Source organism: Rhinatrema bivittatum, chromosome 2, assembly GCF_901001135.1.
Source record: "Rhinatrema bivittatum chromosome 2, aRhiBiv1.1, whole genome shotgun sequence".
In the NCBI taxonomy this organism is placed as follows: domain Eukaryota; kingdom Metazoa; phylum Chordata; class Amphibia; order Gymnophiona; family Rhinatrematidae; genus Rhinatrema; species Rhinatrema bivittatum.
In genome coordinates this window covers 675404237-675425708 of record NC_042616.1, presented here as the reverse complement: position 1 = coordinate 675425708, position 21472 = coordinate 675404237, and the positions used below count along the sequence as shown (strand labels likewise).

Below are 21472 nucleotides of genomic sequence, written 5' to 3'. Positions count from 1 at the left end.
TTTGTCTTCGACACAGGGCAGCTGGCAGAATTCAACCCCATGGCTATGGCCTGAATAAATAAGGGAGTTATAAGGAGCTCCTGCTCATCTTTTCTCCTGTCAAGGCAGATGCTGCTGCACTGTGGGACAAGGATCTGCTGTGACTCCAGAGAGATTTATGCAGCTCCTCAATAAGAAGTGCCCTGGAAAGCTGCAAGGTATAGCAGTTCTTCTGGTCATGATCTGATCTGAGGCATCAGTAATACAGTTTGTGGCCATCTTGCCTGCATACTGTTGTAGACTTCTTCTTGCCTAACATGTGAGGAAAAGTCAATACTTTCTTCTCTTTTTTTATTTTATTTTTTAGGTAACTGTTCTGGGGTTGCAGGGTCATTGAAGCAACTTAGAAATAATTTTTAGATGTGAAAAATCACTGGAAAAAGATATTTAAAGAAAAAATATGAAGAGAAACAGAGTACACATCTATATTTAAGCTCGGACAAAAAAATACTGAAGAGGCTCATGAGGAAACTCCTGCACATGCTCAGTAGAGCTCAAAGCTCTAATAGATAGGAGAGAAGTTCATTCTGTGCCACTGGATGATGTAACCCACACATAATGACTAATTCATCCTACATATCGACAGAAAAACAGGTGAGAGGAGATATGCATCTTGGACAGATATCTGCACCAAAAGGCATATGAATTGAGACTTGAGGACCTAAAAATGTGTATCCTAGGGGACAGCAGAGATGGGGACTGTATGATACAGACTTTAAAATACCTTAAAGGTATTCAAATGTACAAGAAACACATAGTTTCCAATGGAATGCTCTCCTGGATGAGGAGATGAAGACAAAAAAGGGTGATGGAATTCAAAAGGGTATGGGATAAACACAGAGGAGACTTAATTGCAAAAGAATGGAAATGATACACAGGGGTAACCTCTGGTAATCTTCTGCAGTTGGAAACCTGCACAGAGCAGCAGTTACAACCCTAAACAATGGGGTAATCTGCATGCAGTGGCAGTTACAACCCTGGGCAACTTGCTGGACAAACTGGATGGGCCATTTTGGTCTTCATCTGATATCATTACTATGTTATTGTTCATTCACCCTCAAAATGGCAATAATTTCATGTTTCAATGAAACCTCCATTACACAAAATCCTAACATCATTAGCCTTCCAAGAAGGCTGATGTAACTAAAAAGAAAAGGTCATAGCTACAATCCTAATGGCAGGGGTACAATGGCATTGGGCTTCCAAAATAGCCGAGATAGCCTGCACAGTGCATTCATGATTATTTTATGTATTTATTTAGCATCCCGCTACCTCCATGCTTTGTTCTGCATGGATAACAGCATATAGCCCAGAAATGACAGTAGTGTGAACAAAGTTGCGAAGTCAGGTAAAAGACATGTGTGGTGTGGGGGGGTTGTGGCTGGCACTAGTTTTAATATGAGAATTTATATGCTTATCTACCCAAGTGTTATACATTTGAAGAGGAAGAAAACTTTGCAGATTGGATGGGCCAACTAGTCTTTATCTGCTTTCAATTATCATGTTACTATGTATTTACAGTCAATTGAGGGATTATTGTAGAAAATTGCTCAAAGTAAAGCTTTGCTTATGATATTTCAAGATTTAGAAATCAGACATTCCTATTTGACTAAAAAATGTAAGATTCCTTCTGCAAGAGCTGTATTACTCTATTTGGTTCCTTAAATGCATGCATTACTTCAATAATCAGTACTACTGTATAATGTAAATTATAGCCCTTTTCCTTTATTTTCCAAAAGTTTTTAAGCATAAGGCAGCCATATCTCCTGAAAAGTTAAGATTCATACCATTTAAGGGAAATTCCATTGCTATGAACAGTTTCTTGGTACTTATAATGTCTTTCCATATGGCTAAGATGGCAATTTTTTTTCTGTGTACACCGCATCAAGTAGATTAACTTTCACAAAAACAACTCCATTTCATTAACATTCCAGAATATGCAATATTATTTTAATAGTCCATGACCAACTCATGCAGTCCAAATTCTTCAAATAAACCCCAGACTAGTAACCAGGAACACAGCAGAAATAACCTCTCTTTTGTAAGCAAACAATTACAATGTAGGCTGGCTCAATGGAAAAGAAAAGACAGTCTCTCCATATAAAACATACCTTCATGTAATGACAGTCTACTGAGATTCCTGAAAGGTTTGAATACAAAAATGGATTTTTGGTGCTCAGAACCTGAATACAAATCTTAGGATTTGTATTCAGTTCTTCAATAAACACAGATTATTCAACTGAAAACTGTCAGGAACATGATAAAGCCTACAGAAAAGCTATTTATCAGTAATAGTTAAAAAGGAAGTGCAGGTATTTGCCTCTCTCCTACACTGCTACATTATCAGACACTACCTGCCCATTGGCTAGTGAAAAGCTTGAATAGAGGCTCCTCTAAAACAGAACTCTTTAATTTCTTTCATAAGCCAGCAGTGAACTATGATCTTCTTGCCCCCAGGAAACTCACTTTTCCAATATGATGAATGCTGCTGGCTATAATGGCCAGGAGATTCAATGGGGGGGGTTTCTGTATGGTTCTAAACTGGGTGGGGCTGGACAAATTTCTTGAAGAATTTAACTATAACTGACCATATGTCAAAGGTGTTGAGATATATGCCTGCTGGTGTCCACCACTGTTTAGTTTTACATGACTGTTGGATGTAAAAAAAAAAAAAAATATTATAGAAACAAGTTATTTTTTTAGTCATTTTTGGCAGAGCTCCATATATTTATTATTTATTTATTTATTTAACAATTTTATATACCGACCTTCATAGTAGATTACCATATCGGATCGGTTTACAGTTTAACAAAGGGAAAAAACTAGAGTAACAAATTCACGTAAACGAAAGATAACCAAAGCAGGAATAAGTCAAAGTTACAATCAACAGGGGGCGAGAACTTGGAAGCTTGCAACAAGCTGGAAAGAAGAAAAGGCCAGTAAAGTAATTTTACCGTAGAGTGTACAAGTTACAAACTTAAGAACGGTGCTTTAATCTGAAGTCTATATGCTTCCAGCTGGCTTCTAAACCCCTACACGATCCTATCAGGGAGTTGCTAATAAAGTGCAGGAACCCCAATAGGGCTTAGTACAGGGCCAGAGAGGTCAATTGTGGTCTATAGCATGCAACAGGAATTAAATTGGGCAGACTAGATGGGTTTTACAGTTCTTGTCTGCTGTCATATTCCATGTTTCTGTGTCATATTCTATGAATCACTGGAATATAAAAATGTTGCCCAATGGATTAACTTTTTCCTATTAGACAAATACATAGCAATGAGGAAAGAATCCTGTTTGCTCACTTAACAGCTTAAAGCCTGATATCCAAATAGAACTCAGCACCTGATTTAAGGCACCTTAAACTTGAGGCTCCTAAACTGAAGCACCTTATTTAGATGCCCAGCACTAGAAATCAGCATGTAATCCTAAATTTGTGCCCATGCTTTGGACACACCCCCTTTTAAAGTCACAGCCATCTGGAATAACCTCCCCGCAGATCTCAGGTTGGAACCTTGCCTCCTAACATTTAAGAAAAAACTTAAGACTTGGCTGTTCCGACAAGTCTTCCCGGATCCTTCGGATACACATTAGATGATCAACTTGTTCATGAACTATGGAACCGCGCTCCTCCTCTATTTACTGAATATACACTAGTATCTTCGCTTTTAATCTAACTAGCACTAGCCCGGACTCCATCATGACTCTCTTGTTCTTAAGTTACTGCCCTCCTCGGGCCTTTATCTTCCAGCTGTCCAAGCTTCCAAGTTTATAGTCCCTGTTTTAATGTAACTTCTGTTTCCTTTTGATTATAAAAAAAGTTGTTCCGTTCTGTTACAGTTCTCTATCCCCGTTCGATGTAAACCGATCTGATATGGTATTTAACCATAAAGGTCGGTATAGAAAAATGCTAAATAAAAAAAAAAAAAATATATATATATATATATATATATATATATATATATATATATATATTCCTTGTAATTTAAGAAGCCCATGAACATTTTTACATTCAGATGTTTAGGTGCCTAAGGCTTCTGAATATTGGGCTCCTAGCAATTAGTTATGGTTGTTTATGGTACAGTAATCTCTATATGCAATGAAAGCAAACATGTAGCAAAAGAAAATTATTAAAAGTGCAGGGTCAATTCTTTTCTTACATGTATATATTTTCATAGTTTCCATAAGTCTTTCAATATGCATATAAAAAAATCTTCAAAATAGTGATTTTCATTATATATCAAAGTATCTGCATAAATAAACTCATTGCAGTTCTTACTATTTAAGACAAAACGCAAAGCAGACTTTTTTCATTTTTGAAGGTCAAAACAATTTACAGACATGTATTCTAAAAATAAATGTATGGTCAAGTATTTTCACTGAAATTGCTGAAATATGCCCTGTCCTCTATACTGCAAAAAGGGTAAAATGCAAGCCTTTTAATCCTAAAACTCAGAACATGTAAATATCCATCCTCACTGCAGACTGATTGGAAAGAGCTAAAGTGATCAAAGTTTGGCTCTGAAAGTGTACATTTCTTCCCATTTTGCAGCAGTATTTTTCCCATACTGGTACATATTTATTCACTGGTACATATTTATTCACTGGAACAAGACTTAAGCATTGGCACTACTGCTTTTCTTTCATAACATTTATGATTTCACTCTGCCATGCATGTCATCACTAAATCCTCTTCCCTCTCTTTATTACAGAGAACTTCTACTTTGAATCATAATCCATGACACACTGGATGAGACTGTAAAAAAAAAAAAATCTCCAAATGAATTGTGGATCACAAATTTCAGTTCACTTACTAAAACTCTGATATCCTCCATTAAGAATTAATAAGAATAAGTTGTCTTTGACTCCTTTCCCTGGCATTCTCCACATATAGGCGCGCCTATTTTGCATAGGCCGCCGGCACGTGTAAAGCCCCGGGACGCGCGTAAGTCCTGGGGCTTTCGAAAAGGGGCGGAAGGGGGCGTGTCTGGGGCGTTCCCGAAACGATGCGGTGTTTGGGGGGCGTGCCGCGGCATTTCGGGGGTGGGCCCGGGGGCATGGCGCCGGCCCGGGGGCGTGGGCGAGGCCTCCGGACCAGCCCCCGGGACCGGAGGACGGAGCGAGCTGCTGGCTGACGCGCGCAAAGTTAGGGGGGGTGGGTTAGGGAGGGGAAGGTGGGGGGAGGGCGAAGGAAAGTTCCCTCCGAGGCCGCTCCGAAATCGGAGCGGCCTCGGAGGGAACTGGGAGCGCGCGCTGGGCTCGGCGCGCGCAGGTTGCACAAATGTGCACACCCTTGCACGCGCCAACCCCGGATTTTATAAGATACGCGCGTATCTTATAAAATCCAGCGTACTTTTGTTCGCGCCTGGTACGTGAACAAAAGTACGCAATCGCGTATTTTTTAAAGATCTACCCCATATAATTTAGTAGGTCCAAAAGGCCTGCTACTGGATAAGTATCCCATACAATCTTGCAGAAACTATTAATTTCAAATCTTAAACAAAGCTCCAAATGAAATAATAAATAAGCAAGCAAGCAAGCAAGCAAATAAATAAATAAATAGATAGATAGTTACATATGGATTACTAGCTTCAAGGTTCATAGAATACTGACTTCGAGGTTCATAGATCATGATCACTAATTCTATATTAGATTATGTTTATTTCTACTGTATGGCAGTTATGCATTTTATAAATATGCTAAATTTAGGGAACAGAGAGAGCAATGTTCAAAGCCTGAGTAAAAAGTGATTTATTCAAATAAATTGTCTGAACACTGCCCTCAGTCTGGTTAAAGATATATGTGGGGTTCCATAGCTTGTGCACTTTTAGCCAATCAGACTGGAGGCATTCTTGGGCCGAATTCTGGACAACACATAGACTGTATTTTCAAATCTATGTCGTTATTTTCAACAATAATTTTACCTGCACAAAAAGCATTTGCAACAGTCTGAGTACTTTGTACCCATGCAATTTTTGAAGGGAAAATATACAGTACTTTCCCTTTGAAAATAACGTAGCATCTAGGTGTGGATGGGTGACCCCATGACTATGAGTTCCAGCTAATCACTGATAGCAGAAGCCCATAGAATCATATCACTGATGTGCTGGCCTAAAAGAATTTCAGCTACCAGGATTCATCAAACTATCGCATGCAATAAAAAGAGGGGCGTGTTTTATGGTAATAGCTTATTTATCACAAAGTGCGCTATCTTAGCGCTTCGCATAGGTATTACCACAGAGTGCAAAAATTGTTTTGCACTTTGCGGTAAGTGGCACAATTATTGTAATTCCTACCTACAACTACTGGGGGGAAGGGGGGGAAGAGAGAGAAAATACCTAGCTATGAGGTCCACCTAGTTACTCGAAGTGAGGTTTAGGTATTAGTGTAGGGGTTAGGGGCAACTTTGACATTCAGAGAGAGACGTACGAACAGAATAGTACATTCTTGTGAAGATTTGAGGTCCTTCGGAGTGAGAAAACTCAACCAAAGATGAGATTTGTACAATGTTCTCTCAATCTAGCTTGATGGAATCTCTACCTGGGTAACGCCATCAAGCTAGGTTGAGAGAACATTGTACAAATCTCATCTTTGGTTGAGTTTCCTCACTCCGAAGGACATCAAATCTTCACAAGAGTGTACTATTCTGTTCGTACGTCTCTCTCTGAATGTCTAAGTGGCCCCTAACCCCTACACTAATACCTAAACCTCACCTCGAGTAACTAGGTGGACCTCATAGTTAGTCTCTCTCCCTCTCTTCCCCCCCCCCCCCAGTGGTTGTAGGTAGGAATTACAACAATTGTGAACGTTATCGCACTCTGCGGTAATACCTATGCGAAGCGCTAAAATAGCACACTTTGCGATAAATAAGCTATTACCATAAAACATACCCCTCTTTCTATCGCATGCGATATTGATGAATCCTGGCCTAAATGTATTTTAAGTTTAAAATTCAGTTTTCTAATAAGGCAGTGGCCCTTATAATGTGCAAACATCTCAGTTTTGTTAGAAACCTTTAAGAAGTAAATTAAGATCACTGCACTCACCTTCTCAGGTACCTGCAATGTTATTTAAGTGAAAGATGAACTGGTTCAAAGCTTCCTATGGTCTCAATGAAAGAAAATATTTACAGCAAAAAAGGGCAGAGCAAACACTCAAGCACTTACACTGTTTTCACAGATACCTCTAATTCGATAGTGAATGCTCATTCACTCTAGATTCACTACTATTTATGTTCAGAAGAGGAAGACTGGAAGTTCCACATGAATCCTAGAATAACTAATCCTATTCATAAGAACATAAGAACATGCCATACTGGGTCAGACCAAGGGTCCATCAAGCCCAACATCCTGTTTCCAACAGTGGCCAATCCAGGCTACAAGTACCTGGCAAGTATCCGTACCACGATACCCTTATGTGTCAGTCTGTGAGCAAGCATGATCACAAGGGAAGAGGGCATCAAAAACAAGCCAGGGCACCATTTTATGTAGCCCTTTGTGTGTATATTTGTATTTATAGAGTAGATGGGTAGCAGGTCCCTTCTCTTTCATTATATCCCTTTGCCTTCAGCTCAAGATACCTAACAGTGAATGTGTGCTGTCTTTGGACATTATCACTTAAATGTGGGTGTATGTTAGCACATACAGTGCTGTAAAACTGGTCTGTATGCACATATGGAAAACAGAATAACTGTATAAATAACATTTATTTCTAGACTTCTGTAATCCATTAATGCAGCATTTTGTTAGCCATAAACATATCTTGCACAACTAATGTAGCTGGAGACACTTCTAAGATAAATATCAAGGATATCAAAAGGGAAACTGAAAAAAAAATTTAAACTAGTACTTTCAATTATATTTGGAATGCTGATCTACACAAATATGAAATAATTTTTTACTAATTACCTAAATCCTGTTTTAAAGCCTGTATCACCAAGGCTTTGCTCCTATTTTGTGTATATAAAAAATATCCTCAATAAATCAAGCCCTTCGAGCACAACACAATACTGTTTTCAGAAAGTAAAGTGTAAGCATCTTACAAAAATAAACTTAAAGTGCATTTGGTAGAAGGCTATTTGAATGCAAACAAGTTTCATAGGCCAGGAGTGAGTATGACTACACTGCAAAGACAAACCCACTCAGTCTCCTCAGAGGTTCATCTTAGCGGACTTTCTTTTCTTTAGGATTGCCAGAAGCAATCGTACTGAGGAAGCAAAGGGAAAAAAGCCAAGAAGACTTCAGTTGGATTTGTTCCAACAGCCAACTGACAGTGATGGGTAACTCTGGATCTGATTTATCAAAAGCCTTTTCTGTAGACTCAGAATAGGAGGAAACCCATGATGTATCAATCTTTGTTTCCTGCAGCTATTCAACTGTGTACAGTGTTTGCAATTTTTAAATCTCTAAGGTACCAAAAAGATCAGCCTATATTTGTTTACTGTTCTTAGTTATGTATAGCAGTGTTTCCCAACCTTTTTTGTTTCATGGCACATCTAGCACAGCATTCATTTTGTTTGGCACACCAACCTCTTCCTCTTTCCTTCCCTCATTCTCCATCCCATTGGCATCACATCACTTTCTCCCTCCCCCATCCCCTGGCACATCACCTTCTCCCTTTCCCCACCATCATAATCACCCCCGTCCCCTGCCATCATCATCTTCTTCCCTTCCCTCTCCACAATCCCCTGGCATCATCATCACTTTCTCTAGCCCTCATTCTCTTCCCCCCCCCCCCACCTCCTGGCATCATCATCATCATCTTCCCTCTCCTACATCTCTTCCCCTCCCCTCACATTATCATCACATCCCTCTCCTCCTACCCCGCCATCATCATCATCCTCCTCCATCTCCCTCCACCACCCTCTGGAATTAACATCCCCTTCTCTTTCCACCCCTGGCATTATCATCATTAGCATCTTCCCTTTTCTTCAACCTCTCTCCCCCACTCCCTGGCATCATCATCACATTCCCTCTCTCTCTCCCCATCTCTTCTCCTCACCCCTGGCATCATTACCTTCCCTTTCCCTTTTACCCCTCTTTCTCACTCCCTGGAATCATCAGCTTCTCTCACCCTCCCTAACTTCTCCACCTCCCCCGCTATCATCATCATCATGCTTTTCCCCTCAACCCCTCTCTCCCATTTCCTGCCATCCCCTTCCCTTTCTCTCCATCTCTCTCCTCCACCCCTAAGCATCATCATCATCTTCCCTATCCCTCACCCCCTGGCATCATCACCTTCCCTCTCCACTCCTCCACCCCATGGTATCCCCATGCAGATGATATCAGCAGGGGTTGGAGCCCAAAGACTCAGTTGACAGCTGTGCTGGCAGCTGTTTAGAAGAGTCATGCAGAGGTAACCAGTCCTTTCCCAAAATGGTGGATGGAACAGACAGCAAGGCAGTTCCATGGGTGACATCTTGAGGGCAGCAGTTAGTGCTGTTGCAGCAACAGCCACCAGCTTTTGCCCCCCCCCCCCCACGAAGATAATGTCAATGGGGGGGGGGGGAATGCCAAGGGTGCTTGGACCTATAAGCCGAAAACACTTCTGGATTCAGCTCCTAATACCATTCAAGAAGTACTGAGCCAGGGCAGATATATGGCGATCTGCCCTCCAAATTATTTCATTGGGAATGCCGACCACCATCTTGCTTATGACCCATTTCTGAATCATTCTGCAGTGCTTAAAAAACATAATGTTACTCTAATACTTATCAATGTTCAATCTGTTAAGAAGAAATTTAATGTTATTTAAGATTTAGTCTCTGATCAAAAAACAGCCTTTGTTTGCCTTACTGAAACTTGGTTGTTATTGAAGATAATGTCATGCTTAATCAAATCTGTCCCCCTGGATATCATATAGTCTCACTACCAAGGAGAGGTTGAAGTGGTGGGCTGGCTGTAATCTTTAAAGACTCTTTTCAGATTTCCACTGAAAATCTAAGTGACAACTCCTTTCTTGAAATCATGGTTCTAGGTACAAACTGTTTGAATCTGTGTGTTGCTTTTTGTCTTCCCAATTCTCTACAGATCAACTCTTCATCTTTTTTTGAGCAATTGCTTTGTTCTAAAGTTAACAAACAAAATGATTGTCCTGGGTGACTTTAACCTGCATGTTACTGTTGATCTTCTTTCAGCAACATGCTCTTCTTTTTGCATATCATGGAAGCCTTAGGCTGGTGCCAAATTGTTTCCTTTCCTACTCATGTTAGGACATGCACTTGACTTAATTTGTGTTAACTCTTCCACTATGACAGTCACTCCTCCTTAACTGTTTTGTCTTCCTGTCCCATGGTCTGACCGTGTTTTGATTTCTTGTGTTTGTCTTTTTTTCTAAGCAGTCCCTTATGCATTCTTCATCAACTGAGTTTATTTCTAAAAGAGATTGGATTGATCAAAATCAATGCTCTGAAAAAATTGTTTCATTGCTTCCTACCTTTCAGTTCTCAGATGTTGACTCTGCTATCAATAGTTGGAATTCTATAGTATCTGAAGTATTAGATGACATTGCTCCTGTCAAGGTTGTTCCATATATTCAACATTGAGATAGGCAATGGATCACGCCTCTAATTAGAGACAAACAATGTCAATTACACTGCGCTGAGCAAGCTTGATGCAAATACCCTTCAAACTCTCATTTGATTCTATATTGAACTATAATGCTAGATTTGATTATAAAAGTTTGATATCATCATCTAAAAGAGTATTTTTCCAAACAAATTTGTCAAATTGGCTTCAACCCTAAGGTTCTGTTTGGGATCGCCAAGAAATTATCTATTCATTCTGTGACCTCTAAGATAGATAGTAATGCCTCCATTTCTCTTAAGTCCTGTCATGAGTTTAGGGATTTCCTTAAATCTAAGGTACAAGTCCTGGTTGCCAATTGTTAGTCAGCCCCCTCTCCTTGCACTGCTCCTGTAGATGTACACATGCCTTTATGGTCTGAATCTGATTCAACCTCTGCCTTTGAAATTGGCCAGGTCATTTCTAAACTTAACCCTTCTTATTGTGCTTTAAACATCTGCAGTGTATCCATACTGAAGTGTTCTAGAGACTTCATTTCTCCCATCCTCTCCAAGACTGTCAATCTTTCTTTAAGCAAAGGAATTGTACCACCAAGCCTCAAACAATCTATTAGACAGCTATTAAAAAAAAATACAGGTTTAGATGCTTCTATGCCTATGAACTATAAACCCATTTCTTCCTTACTGTTTCTTACTAAATGTTTAGAGAGTACTTTACTGAAACAATTAAATGCCTTTGTTGAGGAACCTCAGATCCTTAACCCACTGCAGTTTGGCTTTAGGAAAACTCTTAATACTGAGACTTTACTGGTCTCTCTCCTTGACCACATCAGACATGGGCTTGATCACAGACACTCATATATCCTGGTTATGTTAGATATCTCCTCAGCATTCGATACTATCAACCATGACATATTCTATCTCCCTTAAAGAACCCAGAATTTCTGGCCAAGTTCTGTCTTGGTTTACTTCTTATTTATTAAATCAATTCTCCAAGATTAGATTAGCAAGACAATGTTCTACTTGGTTTGCTAACATTATTGGAGTTCCTCAAGGCTCTGCTTTATTGTCTTTGTTATTCAACATCTACTTGGCCCCAATCTGCAAAATCCTGTCAAAGTTATGCGACGGATACAGAATCTATGCAGACAATATACATTCTTTATTAAGTTGAGTCCCACGTGGTTCGAGGCAGTCAGTGGCATTGGTATTAGGGATGTGAATCGTTTTAGGACAATTAAAATTATCGTCCGATAATTTTAATATCGTCTTAAACCGTTATGGAACACAATACAATACAGATTCTAACGATTTATCGTTATAAATCGTTAGAATCGTGAGCCGGCACACTAAAACCCCCTAAAACCCACCCCCAACCCTTTAAATTAAATCCCCCACCCTCCCGAACCCCCCCCCCCAATAACTTAAATAACCTGCGGGTCCAGCAGCGGTCCGGAACGGCAGCGGTCCGGAACGGGCTCCTGCTCCTGAATCTTGTCGTCTTCAGCCGGCGCCATTTTCCAAAATGGCGCCGAAAAATGGCGGCGGCCATAGACGAAAAAGATTGGACGGCAGGAGGTCCTTCCGGACCCCCGCTGGACTTTTGGCAAGTCTCGTGGGGGTCAGGAGGCCCCCCACAAGCTGGCCAAAAGTTCCTGGAGGTCCAGCGGGGGTCAGGGAGCGATTTCCCGCCGCGAATCGTTTTCGTACGGAAAATGGCGCCGGCAGGAGATCGACTGCAGGAGGTCGTTCAGCGAGGATTCCGGCGCCTCGCTGAACGACCTCCTGCAGTCGATCTCCTGCCGGCGCCATTTTCCGTACGGAAAATGGCGCCGGCCATACGCGTATGGCCGGCGCCATTTTCCGTACGAAAACGATTCGCGGCGGGAAATCGCTCCCTGACCCCCGCTGGACCTCCAGGAACTTTTGGCCAGCTTGTGGGGGGCCTCCTGACCCCCACGAGACTTGCCAAAAGTCCAGCGGGGGTCCGGAAGGACCTCCTGCCGTCCAATCTTTTTCGTCTATGGCCGCCGCCATTTTTCGGCGCCATTTTGGAAAATGGCGCCGGCTGAAGACGACAAGATTCAGGAGCAGGAGCCCGTTCCGGACCGCCGCTGGACCCGCAGGTTATTTAAGTTATTGGGGGGGGGGGTTCGGGAGGGTGGGGGATTTAATTTAAAGGGTCGGGGGTGGGTTTTAGGGGGTTTTAATGTGCCGGTTTTTCGATTTTTCGATTTTTAACGATTTTTCACGATATTTTACCCCCCCAAACGGCAACAATACGATTCCCTCCCCCTCCCAGCCGAAATCGATCGTTAAGACGATCGAGGACACGATTCACATCCCTAATTGGTATCTGCCTGTCAGCTATTAAAACATGGTACAACATAATAAACTTTCCTTAAATCTCTTCAAGACTGAATTTTTGAGTATAAAGCATTCTAATAGTGTTGTTGTCCGTGCTAGTCTAGTCCTAAACAATCAATTTTCTATCTTGCCTCCCGTCAAAAGCTTGGGTGTATGGCTAAATTCAAACTTGTCATTCCATCAACGCATTAAGGGGTGTGCGCGCATCCATGTGCATGCACTACCCGGCGTGCATGCATGGACATACGATTTTATAACATGCAAGCACCGGGTAGCACATTTGTGCAACCTGCGCGCACTGACGCCTGCGGCCTTCCGCGGTTCCCTACCCCCATACTAACCTTCCTACCCCTTCCCCTAACCCTATCCTAACCCCCCCCCCCCCCCCCCCCCCCCCAAATCCTTGTCTTACCATTTGCTCCTGCCTCGGGGCAGGAGCAAGTTGCACGCGCCGGCACTCTGTTGATATGCGATCAACCGGCACAGCCCCGCCCCTTTCCCAAGGCCGCGGGACTTACACGCATCCCGGGGATTTACGCACATGGCCGGGCCTTTGAAAATTGGCCGGGCGCATGTAAATCTCCGGGATTTACACGCATAAAGTTTTAAAAATTTACCCCTAAGAGTGTAATAAAAATGTTTTTTTTTTCAAATTGAGAGTACTGCATGCATGGTTTACCAATCAACGAGAAGCCTTAGTTCTCAGGAAAGGGGCCTTCTTGAGGTGCTTTCAATAAAAACAGCTAGATTAGCATCCACAAGAGACTGTGCATTCTCTGCTTCCACCCCTATATTATGGAATTCAATAACCGCATCCTTGAGGCTTGAATAATGTCCAAAGAAATTTAAAGCAGCTCTGAAATTATTCTTGCTGAATCAAGCATTCAATTAAGTACAGCCTGCATACATTCAATAGGTTCCATTCCTATGCTATTTAGCTGCGGCAAGTACTCAGGCAGAGTCTAACAGACCTACAGGCTTTCATGAGCTGCCAAACAATTCTTTTGTTTTAGGCTGTTAATGATTGTCAATTTCTGATTCTGATTGTTGTTTTATGTTCATAATTTTATGTTAATTTTGTTAATTATTATGTATGTTACTATGTAAATCGCTTAGAGCTTACGCACAAAGAGATTAAGAAATTTTAATAAACAAACAAACAAACAAGTCTGGAAGCAGGCTTACCCAGTGCTGCTTCTTCTACCTTTGCCAACTTCCCTTTGCAATCTGAACTGCACGGGGCCAGCAAGTCTCAAAAGCCTACAGAGCCCCATGTAGTTTCCATTGCAGAGAGCCAGCAGAAGGAAAGCAGGAGCAGCTGCCGATAAGCACTGTTCTCTTATGCCCCTACTGGTAGGAGGACATCCTGCAGGCCCAGAAGAGAAGCAAAATAAAGATTGCAGCCACGGCACGCTGATGTATAGTTTCACATCATGATACTTCAAGGTTAGAGGGAATATAAACATTACTTCTCAAATAACAAACCAATGGTGTAATAAAGTTTTAATATGATGTCAGTGCAATCAGAGTGATCTGATACTGCCAAACTGACTATATTTCACTTGACCTCGCTTTGTTCTTCATACTGAAAACATTTTGGGCCCAATTCATCAAGGTCTTTTCCCATAGACACAGAATGGGAGAAAAGCTTTAGTGAATCAAAGCCTTAGTAACCTAAAGTTTGACTTCCCTCCATAATGATAGGAGAGAGAGAGAGAGAGAGAGAACTCTGTTCATCTTTAAAAAGAAAAAAAGTTCAGCTGAAAGAAAATTAATAAGGTAGTGGGGTAGAGATGATACTGCCTTATCAGAGAAAGGCTGATAACTTAAATTATCCTGAGAAAGGGACATTAGTAGTTGTGAAAGCTTACATCAGCTTACATCAATGAACATTTGCTAGTATTACAAAAGAATCATCTCTGCCAAGTACACCTTTTGAAGTGGTTTTTAATCATTTCTCATCATCAGGATTTAAAGCTTGGGTTCCAGTTTATGGTACGATTCATATCAGACACTGAGTCTGATCAATATTGGGAGAGTTTATGCTATAACATCACTTGAAGATGTTTGAATATTAGTTACTTAGATTAGCTTTCCATTCGCTGCAGTTTTTATGAATACTTACAAAGATAATATCCAATCAAAATGAAACCAGACAACTTTCTTGGGTTTAAAATTATAGAAATACTATTGTTTTTAATCAGAATTATTCACACTAAACAGTGGATCTCCTCTTCATTTTCTGAGGTAGAAATATATTTTGAATATAATTGTTACTTTAATATTAACATATCTGAGAAGAATATTACAGTTCCCACCATAGCAAATTACCCATGCTCTTTTTACATGTTATGAGGATCACTTACTTGGTAGGATGCAGAACATGAATTTTTACCATCACAGAAAACTCTCTCTCATCGCTACCATGTCTGTCTCTGCTGTTCCTCCCCACAATCATTGCAACTATTTCCCTCTCAATACAGTAATCATCCTTAGGCCATCTTCAGAAATGCTCTATGAAACAGTCTCCTGTAAAACCCAATGACAGTAACCTATCATCAGATGCTAACAGGACCAGATTTCCCATTAGACACGTGCCTAAGGGCACTTGTGCTATGCAGGGTGCCATGGGTTAAAACTGAGTAGGGCCGCCTATTTTTAAAATGATAAACAAATTGACAATAATACTAAATGGGAATCTGCAGTAAAGTTTGGAGTAGGAGCTGAGTGTTGACATCATGTCAGCATGATCCCCACCCTGACTCAGAACAATCCTCTCCCCTTTTCTCTTGCCAGCAGGAGGAAGTGCTGATAATTCTGTTTCAAGGGACATATGAGATGTTAATCTACCTTAGAGCTAAGTGGGCCATTTCTAAGATATGTATCCTGAACCTGAGCCTTCTATCTACAACTGAAAAGCATGCAGATACTGCACTTCTAGATTATCTTACACAGAACAGTATCCAGATATTAACCTTATCAACAAACATGTAGCTCAACATGCCAAATCTAGAACAGTTAGGGAGGATTTGCTCTGAAGTCATCATATGTTTTTTCCAAAATTCATCCCACATAGTGGTGAAAAATCTTCAGAGGGATAGCTGTGTTAGTCTGATGTAGCAAAAAAGACAGGAGTCAAGTGGCACCTTTTAGACTAATTTATTAAAGCATGAGCTTTCAAGAACAGAGTCCACTTTGTCAGATGCATGAAAAAGTGAACTCTGTCCTAGAAAGCTTATGCTTTAATACATTAGACAGTCTATAAGGTGCCACTCAAATCCTGTCTTTTTTTCATCCCACAAAGTTTATTATGATCAGAGAACACTCAAGTACTCAGCCTGCAATAACACACACACACACACACACACACACACACACACACACACACACGTACAAGACTGCAATGCAAGTATTGGGCTAAACTATTTTTTTCCCTGTGGAAATACAATACTAGAATGGTTATAAAAACAAGCAGCTAAAAAGAGTTGAAGCATGACTTCTGGTTTTCAGATTTAACTAAACAAAAAAAAAAGCAATTTAAGTCTATACAAAGTGAAGATAATGGACCCTATTTTGAAAAGAAATCTGTAACAGCAGAAGAATGCACGAAATGCTTTTGAAAATAGGGCCTGGGATACAAAGCATGGAAAAGAGGTATATGCATATTGTTCTGGCATACTAACCAAATGTATTTTGATTTGAAATGGAAATTTCTGGTTGTAAAATTGTTTCCAACCTTTAACACTTATTAATCAAAGAACTTATACAGGACATATATGCACATACATTGTTCTATTATGCAAAATAGGTGCTTTACATTGGTCTCCTCTCTTTAAGCAAGGACACATCTTAAGATTAATTACTAATCAGTGAAAAAAAAATCACTGGATTTAAATTTTGTTATACCACTTAAATCCTGAAAAGGATACAAATATGAAACTTATATAAAAAGTGCAATTTCTTATTAAGATTTATGTTTAGATTTAAAAAAAAAAAAAGCTGTTTTCAGAGATAAACAAAAGTTATTCTTTTCTGTTGCTAGACCAATGGCTTGAATAAGATTAAGCAAAACATACTTGGCTCCTCTCAGATGTACAGACACATTCCAATTTCACTTGGCAAAATGGCTTTTATGCAAATAAATGCAGCATTGAATTCTGACCTCTTTCACCATACTACTGGGACAATGACAGTTTAATAATTGGAACTACATATATCTTGGATATTTGATTTTAAAATTAGAACGCTGGTACAGAACGATGGAAACGAATATAATGGCAGTCTAGGTTAATTCCAAACCAATCAAAGTATCATTTTATATTGAATAAAACTATCATAAAAATACAGTGGCTTGTACCACTGAACCATTTTGACTTCTGTCCCTTGTTTTTGCTCCCAAATTTCTTATCAGTAGCATGTGGTGCTATCATCCACAGCATGGATAATGAGAAAAACTGAACAATGTTCCTTAGGGGAATGCTGCACTTAGAGGTATCCAAGAACCAGGACCCACTTGTCATGGCAGACAAGAAATGCATTCACTGAGAAGCCTGCCCCCCCCCCCCCCCCTCCAAAGCAGCAGATTAAACATCCAAATATGCATGCAACATTAGAGAATCTAGACAGGCTATGTTCTGTTTCAGAATATGTTCAGTATGAGAAAGAGCTGGTATTAAGCAAAGCACTAGTTCTGGCTTTGAACTGGAAAAACAGTAGACACCACATTTTAAGGAAAAATAACCCAGGAGTATCTAGACTCAGCTGCAGAACAGGTTCTGCAGAGTGTTTGCATTTTCCTGCATAGGTTGCTAACTGGCAATAGCAACCAGCTGACCATGAAAAATTCTTGGCCCTAAGTGACCCAGGAATACACCATAAATCTACCCTGTAAAACATACTAAAAGCCTTGCTTGTTCTATTATTTCACTAAGTGTTGTTTTACATTTGCAATTACTGTATTTCATTTTATTGAGCACTTTCCAAACTGACTCATGCTCACTAGTGGACAAGACAAAGCTGCAATGTGTTCTTGTTTTAAAGTAAGTTTTAATGCTCTTGAAGCACCCCTGTTCTTTTTATGGGCCATGAATTTAGACAGACAGTAATACTGCTTTGAGAAGCCTATTTGGGGGGGGGGGGGGGGGGGAGTATGGCTATGGGAGTAAGGGGGATGGAGAAGACATAAGAAATAGCAAGCTAAAGCTCTACAATAGGCATAATAATTAAAAAACATCAACTTGTATACTATGCCTTTAGTTCATAAGTGTGTATTCTTGAGGGTAAAATGATCAAAATGCTGTTCTCATTAAGTCATATTTAATATTCATTCTTTACAAAAATATAAGCCTCCCTCAATCTTTGCCTGCATTTATAAAATAGTAAATACAGCATCATTACACTGGAACTAAATCAGACAGACATGGCTCAGAATAGTGGCATGTTTGTCAAAATCTGAAGATACAGAGCTGAGGTAAATAAGGGAAAATATTCAGCGCCCCCTGGTTTAGGATTTTCTACATTCCACAAAACTCCACCATGAGCAATAAGGCAAGTATTTTAATGCTCAAGGATATTGCAAAATAACATTTCTATGTATTTTTTATGGTTCAAAGTAAAAATAAAATGACCATAAAATGAATACAGCTTTGTTTGTTTCTTGAATTATAGTTAGAAATAGACATAAGAGGTATTCTGTTTTGTAAGCCCATAGCCCATATGGAAAGGTCATCAATACTTTGTTCTTCTGGGTCCTCTGCCAAAATCGCATATCCCCCATGCCTTCTACTTTAAAACATAAAAGCAGAGGTGTTGTTCTGGTCAAATAAAGAAATCATTTTTACTAGCACTCGTCTACTGTTAAAACTGCACAAATTCTGCCAAAGACATTACCAGACCATCTGTAAAACAGATTTTCATTAAAATTGATCAGTGTAAGGTTAAGCAGCTAGGCAGATGATGCTTCTCAGCTAACCTTTAACCTTCAACCTTTTGAGACTGGAATTAGACTACTCTTCTGTTTTGTGCTACACTTAGTGCCTAGGAATGCGTGAGGAGCAATGTGATCTTCTGAGACTGAACGGATAATTCACAGGAGTAATAGTGTTATGAATCAATATGTTGTCAATGAAGAGAAAAGCAAAGTAGTTTCCACACACCTGAGTATTTGTCTCTGCTAACTGCTGCTTGTCAACTTCCAGTAAGCTCTAAACAATCAGATACATAAAAAAATGGGAAATAAATACTTCATAAAAGTGACGTTTTCATGTATAACATCCTGTCATTGAGATTGCCTCTGGCTTAAGGAGTGAGTTCTTTTATTTTCTAAATTAAAGGAATGTAGTTTTTTTAGGCTACTTAAATATATAAAAATAAAGGACAATAAACAAGTTGCAGGTGATGTCTTTATTAAAAACATTTTATATATTTAATAAGTTTTTAAACAGAAGCAATTAAATTGCTCGAAAACCTACACAAATATCCTTATTTACAAAGGATTTTTTCCAGGGTTCATCACTGTAAGAACCCCTTAGTAGATTGCGCTAAAAATAATTAATGCTGCAATTAATATATGCAGAATTTGAAAATGTCATGTATTATGAAGGAAAAACACTATTTGTGCATGCATTGTGAATCAGCTTTATGGTTCACTGAATTACAAAAATAGTACCCTAGCACTTAAATCTAAATACGTTCCACAGTAACAACAAAAACCAACAAAATCACTATTTTAGCTGAGCTTTCTGAACCTGCAAAAAGTACAACTTCCTTTTCCTCCTACAGAATGGAAATACTCTTTGTTGCTATGGAGCCTTTTCTATTTACTTGCTGAAGTGCTGAATACCTCCTGATAGATGCGGCCAAAGGATTCCCAACTCTTCTGTGGTTTAAATTTTCTAATACTGAGCTTCAGCATTCCAAATGTAAGTCTTTTAGACTTTCATTTAGCCCAAGCTGAGTTCACTCAGGGTAAGACTGCCTTTGTTCTGGTTCATTGTAGTCAAATTACCAACACTGCTTGGAACAATACAATTCTGGAACACCTTTTTAAAAATATATATTATATAATTTAAGGGGAAAAGCAGAAAAGCAAAGATTTAACATCAATTTCTTAACATGGCAACTCTGAAGCTGATATTTGGATATGGATTAAAACTTTACAGTTTTGGCTACAATGCTAAATTTGGAACAAATCAAACCCCAGCAAAAAACAAATGTCCTTCAGTTCAATAAATAAACAAACATAAAGTACAAAGAGGACCATCATATTAATACAACTGTTACTGGAACAACAGCTTAATGAATTCTAGAAAGACAAATAAGTTTGAAGTACTACAAATGTTTAACTCCACAATTCCATTTACTCATGTTGTCAGCTATACACAAAGAACATTAAATATTAGAGGATCTTCCAGAATGTAAATACACTCTAAATGTTTTAGATGACATCCCTTGGGTATGTACCCAGTATTGACACAGAAAAAATTAATTTATGTCTCCTAAAAGTTTTTCATACAACAAATACCAATAAAAAGATTACAATTAAAACTAGTATGAGCTGATTTTTCAAAACTTGGTAAGACTGAAACCTCAATAAATCTGCCATTCAACAAATATGCAAAGTTATAGTGCAGCTTTATGACTTTTCACACTGGCTGGATAGAGACAGGACTGAGCAATTAGCATCTAACAACCATGTTGAATAATTCAGCACCATATTTTACCCATTGAAGTTACTCTTAACTAAGGATCTTTGCCAAAGGCAAAAGATGGGAGATAAACCTGAGTGAATAAGGCCCTTGGTGTATTATTACAAGTATTATTGTCTGTGCCATCAACTACCATGTTATTATATCCATTATACTATAAATCTGAATACAGAGTTTTTACTTTGAATGTGCTGATTCAGAACTACCACTTAAAATAAAGAACTAGCAAAAATAAACAACTGTTTGCAGAATTTAGACAAATCAAGCTATGATTAAATACTTTCAGCCAAGCTAGAAAATACTTTGGATTTTTTTTTTTAAATACCTTTCCTTGCTCAAAATGTTAATTTATTTAAAGAAGTGGGAGGGCTAACTACCAGTTAGCTCCTAGTAGTTTAGTTATTACTGATTTCAAATATAAATCAATAGCTCTAACAATGGATTTCTAATTGAGTCTGGGACAAGATACAGTGACTAATGGTTCTTAATATTTTCTGAATTCTTAATATCCTCTAGACAAAAGAAGTTTTTAATAAGTTACAAAGTTATTTATCATGGAAATTAATGTTACATTTTATGGAAGAACCAAGACAATCAAGCCAATCCAGTAAATACAGAGCAGACAATAAATTACCTAGTAATTAGTGTTTAGAAAAAAAGTCATGATAAGTTCTGTAATGTATAGTTTTCCTCATTCCCACATATTCATTACATCTGTATAGTCTTTTCCATAAAAGATAACAATATATTTGCTGTTCCGTGAACACATTTATCTACACCACACCCTTAAATGCTTATGGAAAGTAATTACTAGCTAGAAGATAGGCAGACAAAAGGATAA

The 21472-nt window shown here is 39.2% G+C and overlaps 1 protein-coding gene across 1 annotated transcript in view; it reads right to left on the bottom strand.

The window, feature by feature from the left end:
- Window positions 1-21472, bottom strand: part of ZFHX4 (zinc finger homeobox 4) — a 779821-nt gene that overhangs the window by 733665 nt on the left and 24684 nt on the right. The window contains exon 4 of the mRNA XM_029591504.1: window positions 19081-19128. Within this exon, the coding sequence (XP_029447364.1) occupies window positions 19081-19128 (48 nt within the window). The remainder of the gene's footprint in view (window positions 1-19080; window positions 19129-21472) is intronic.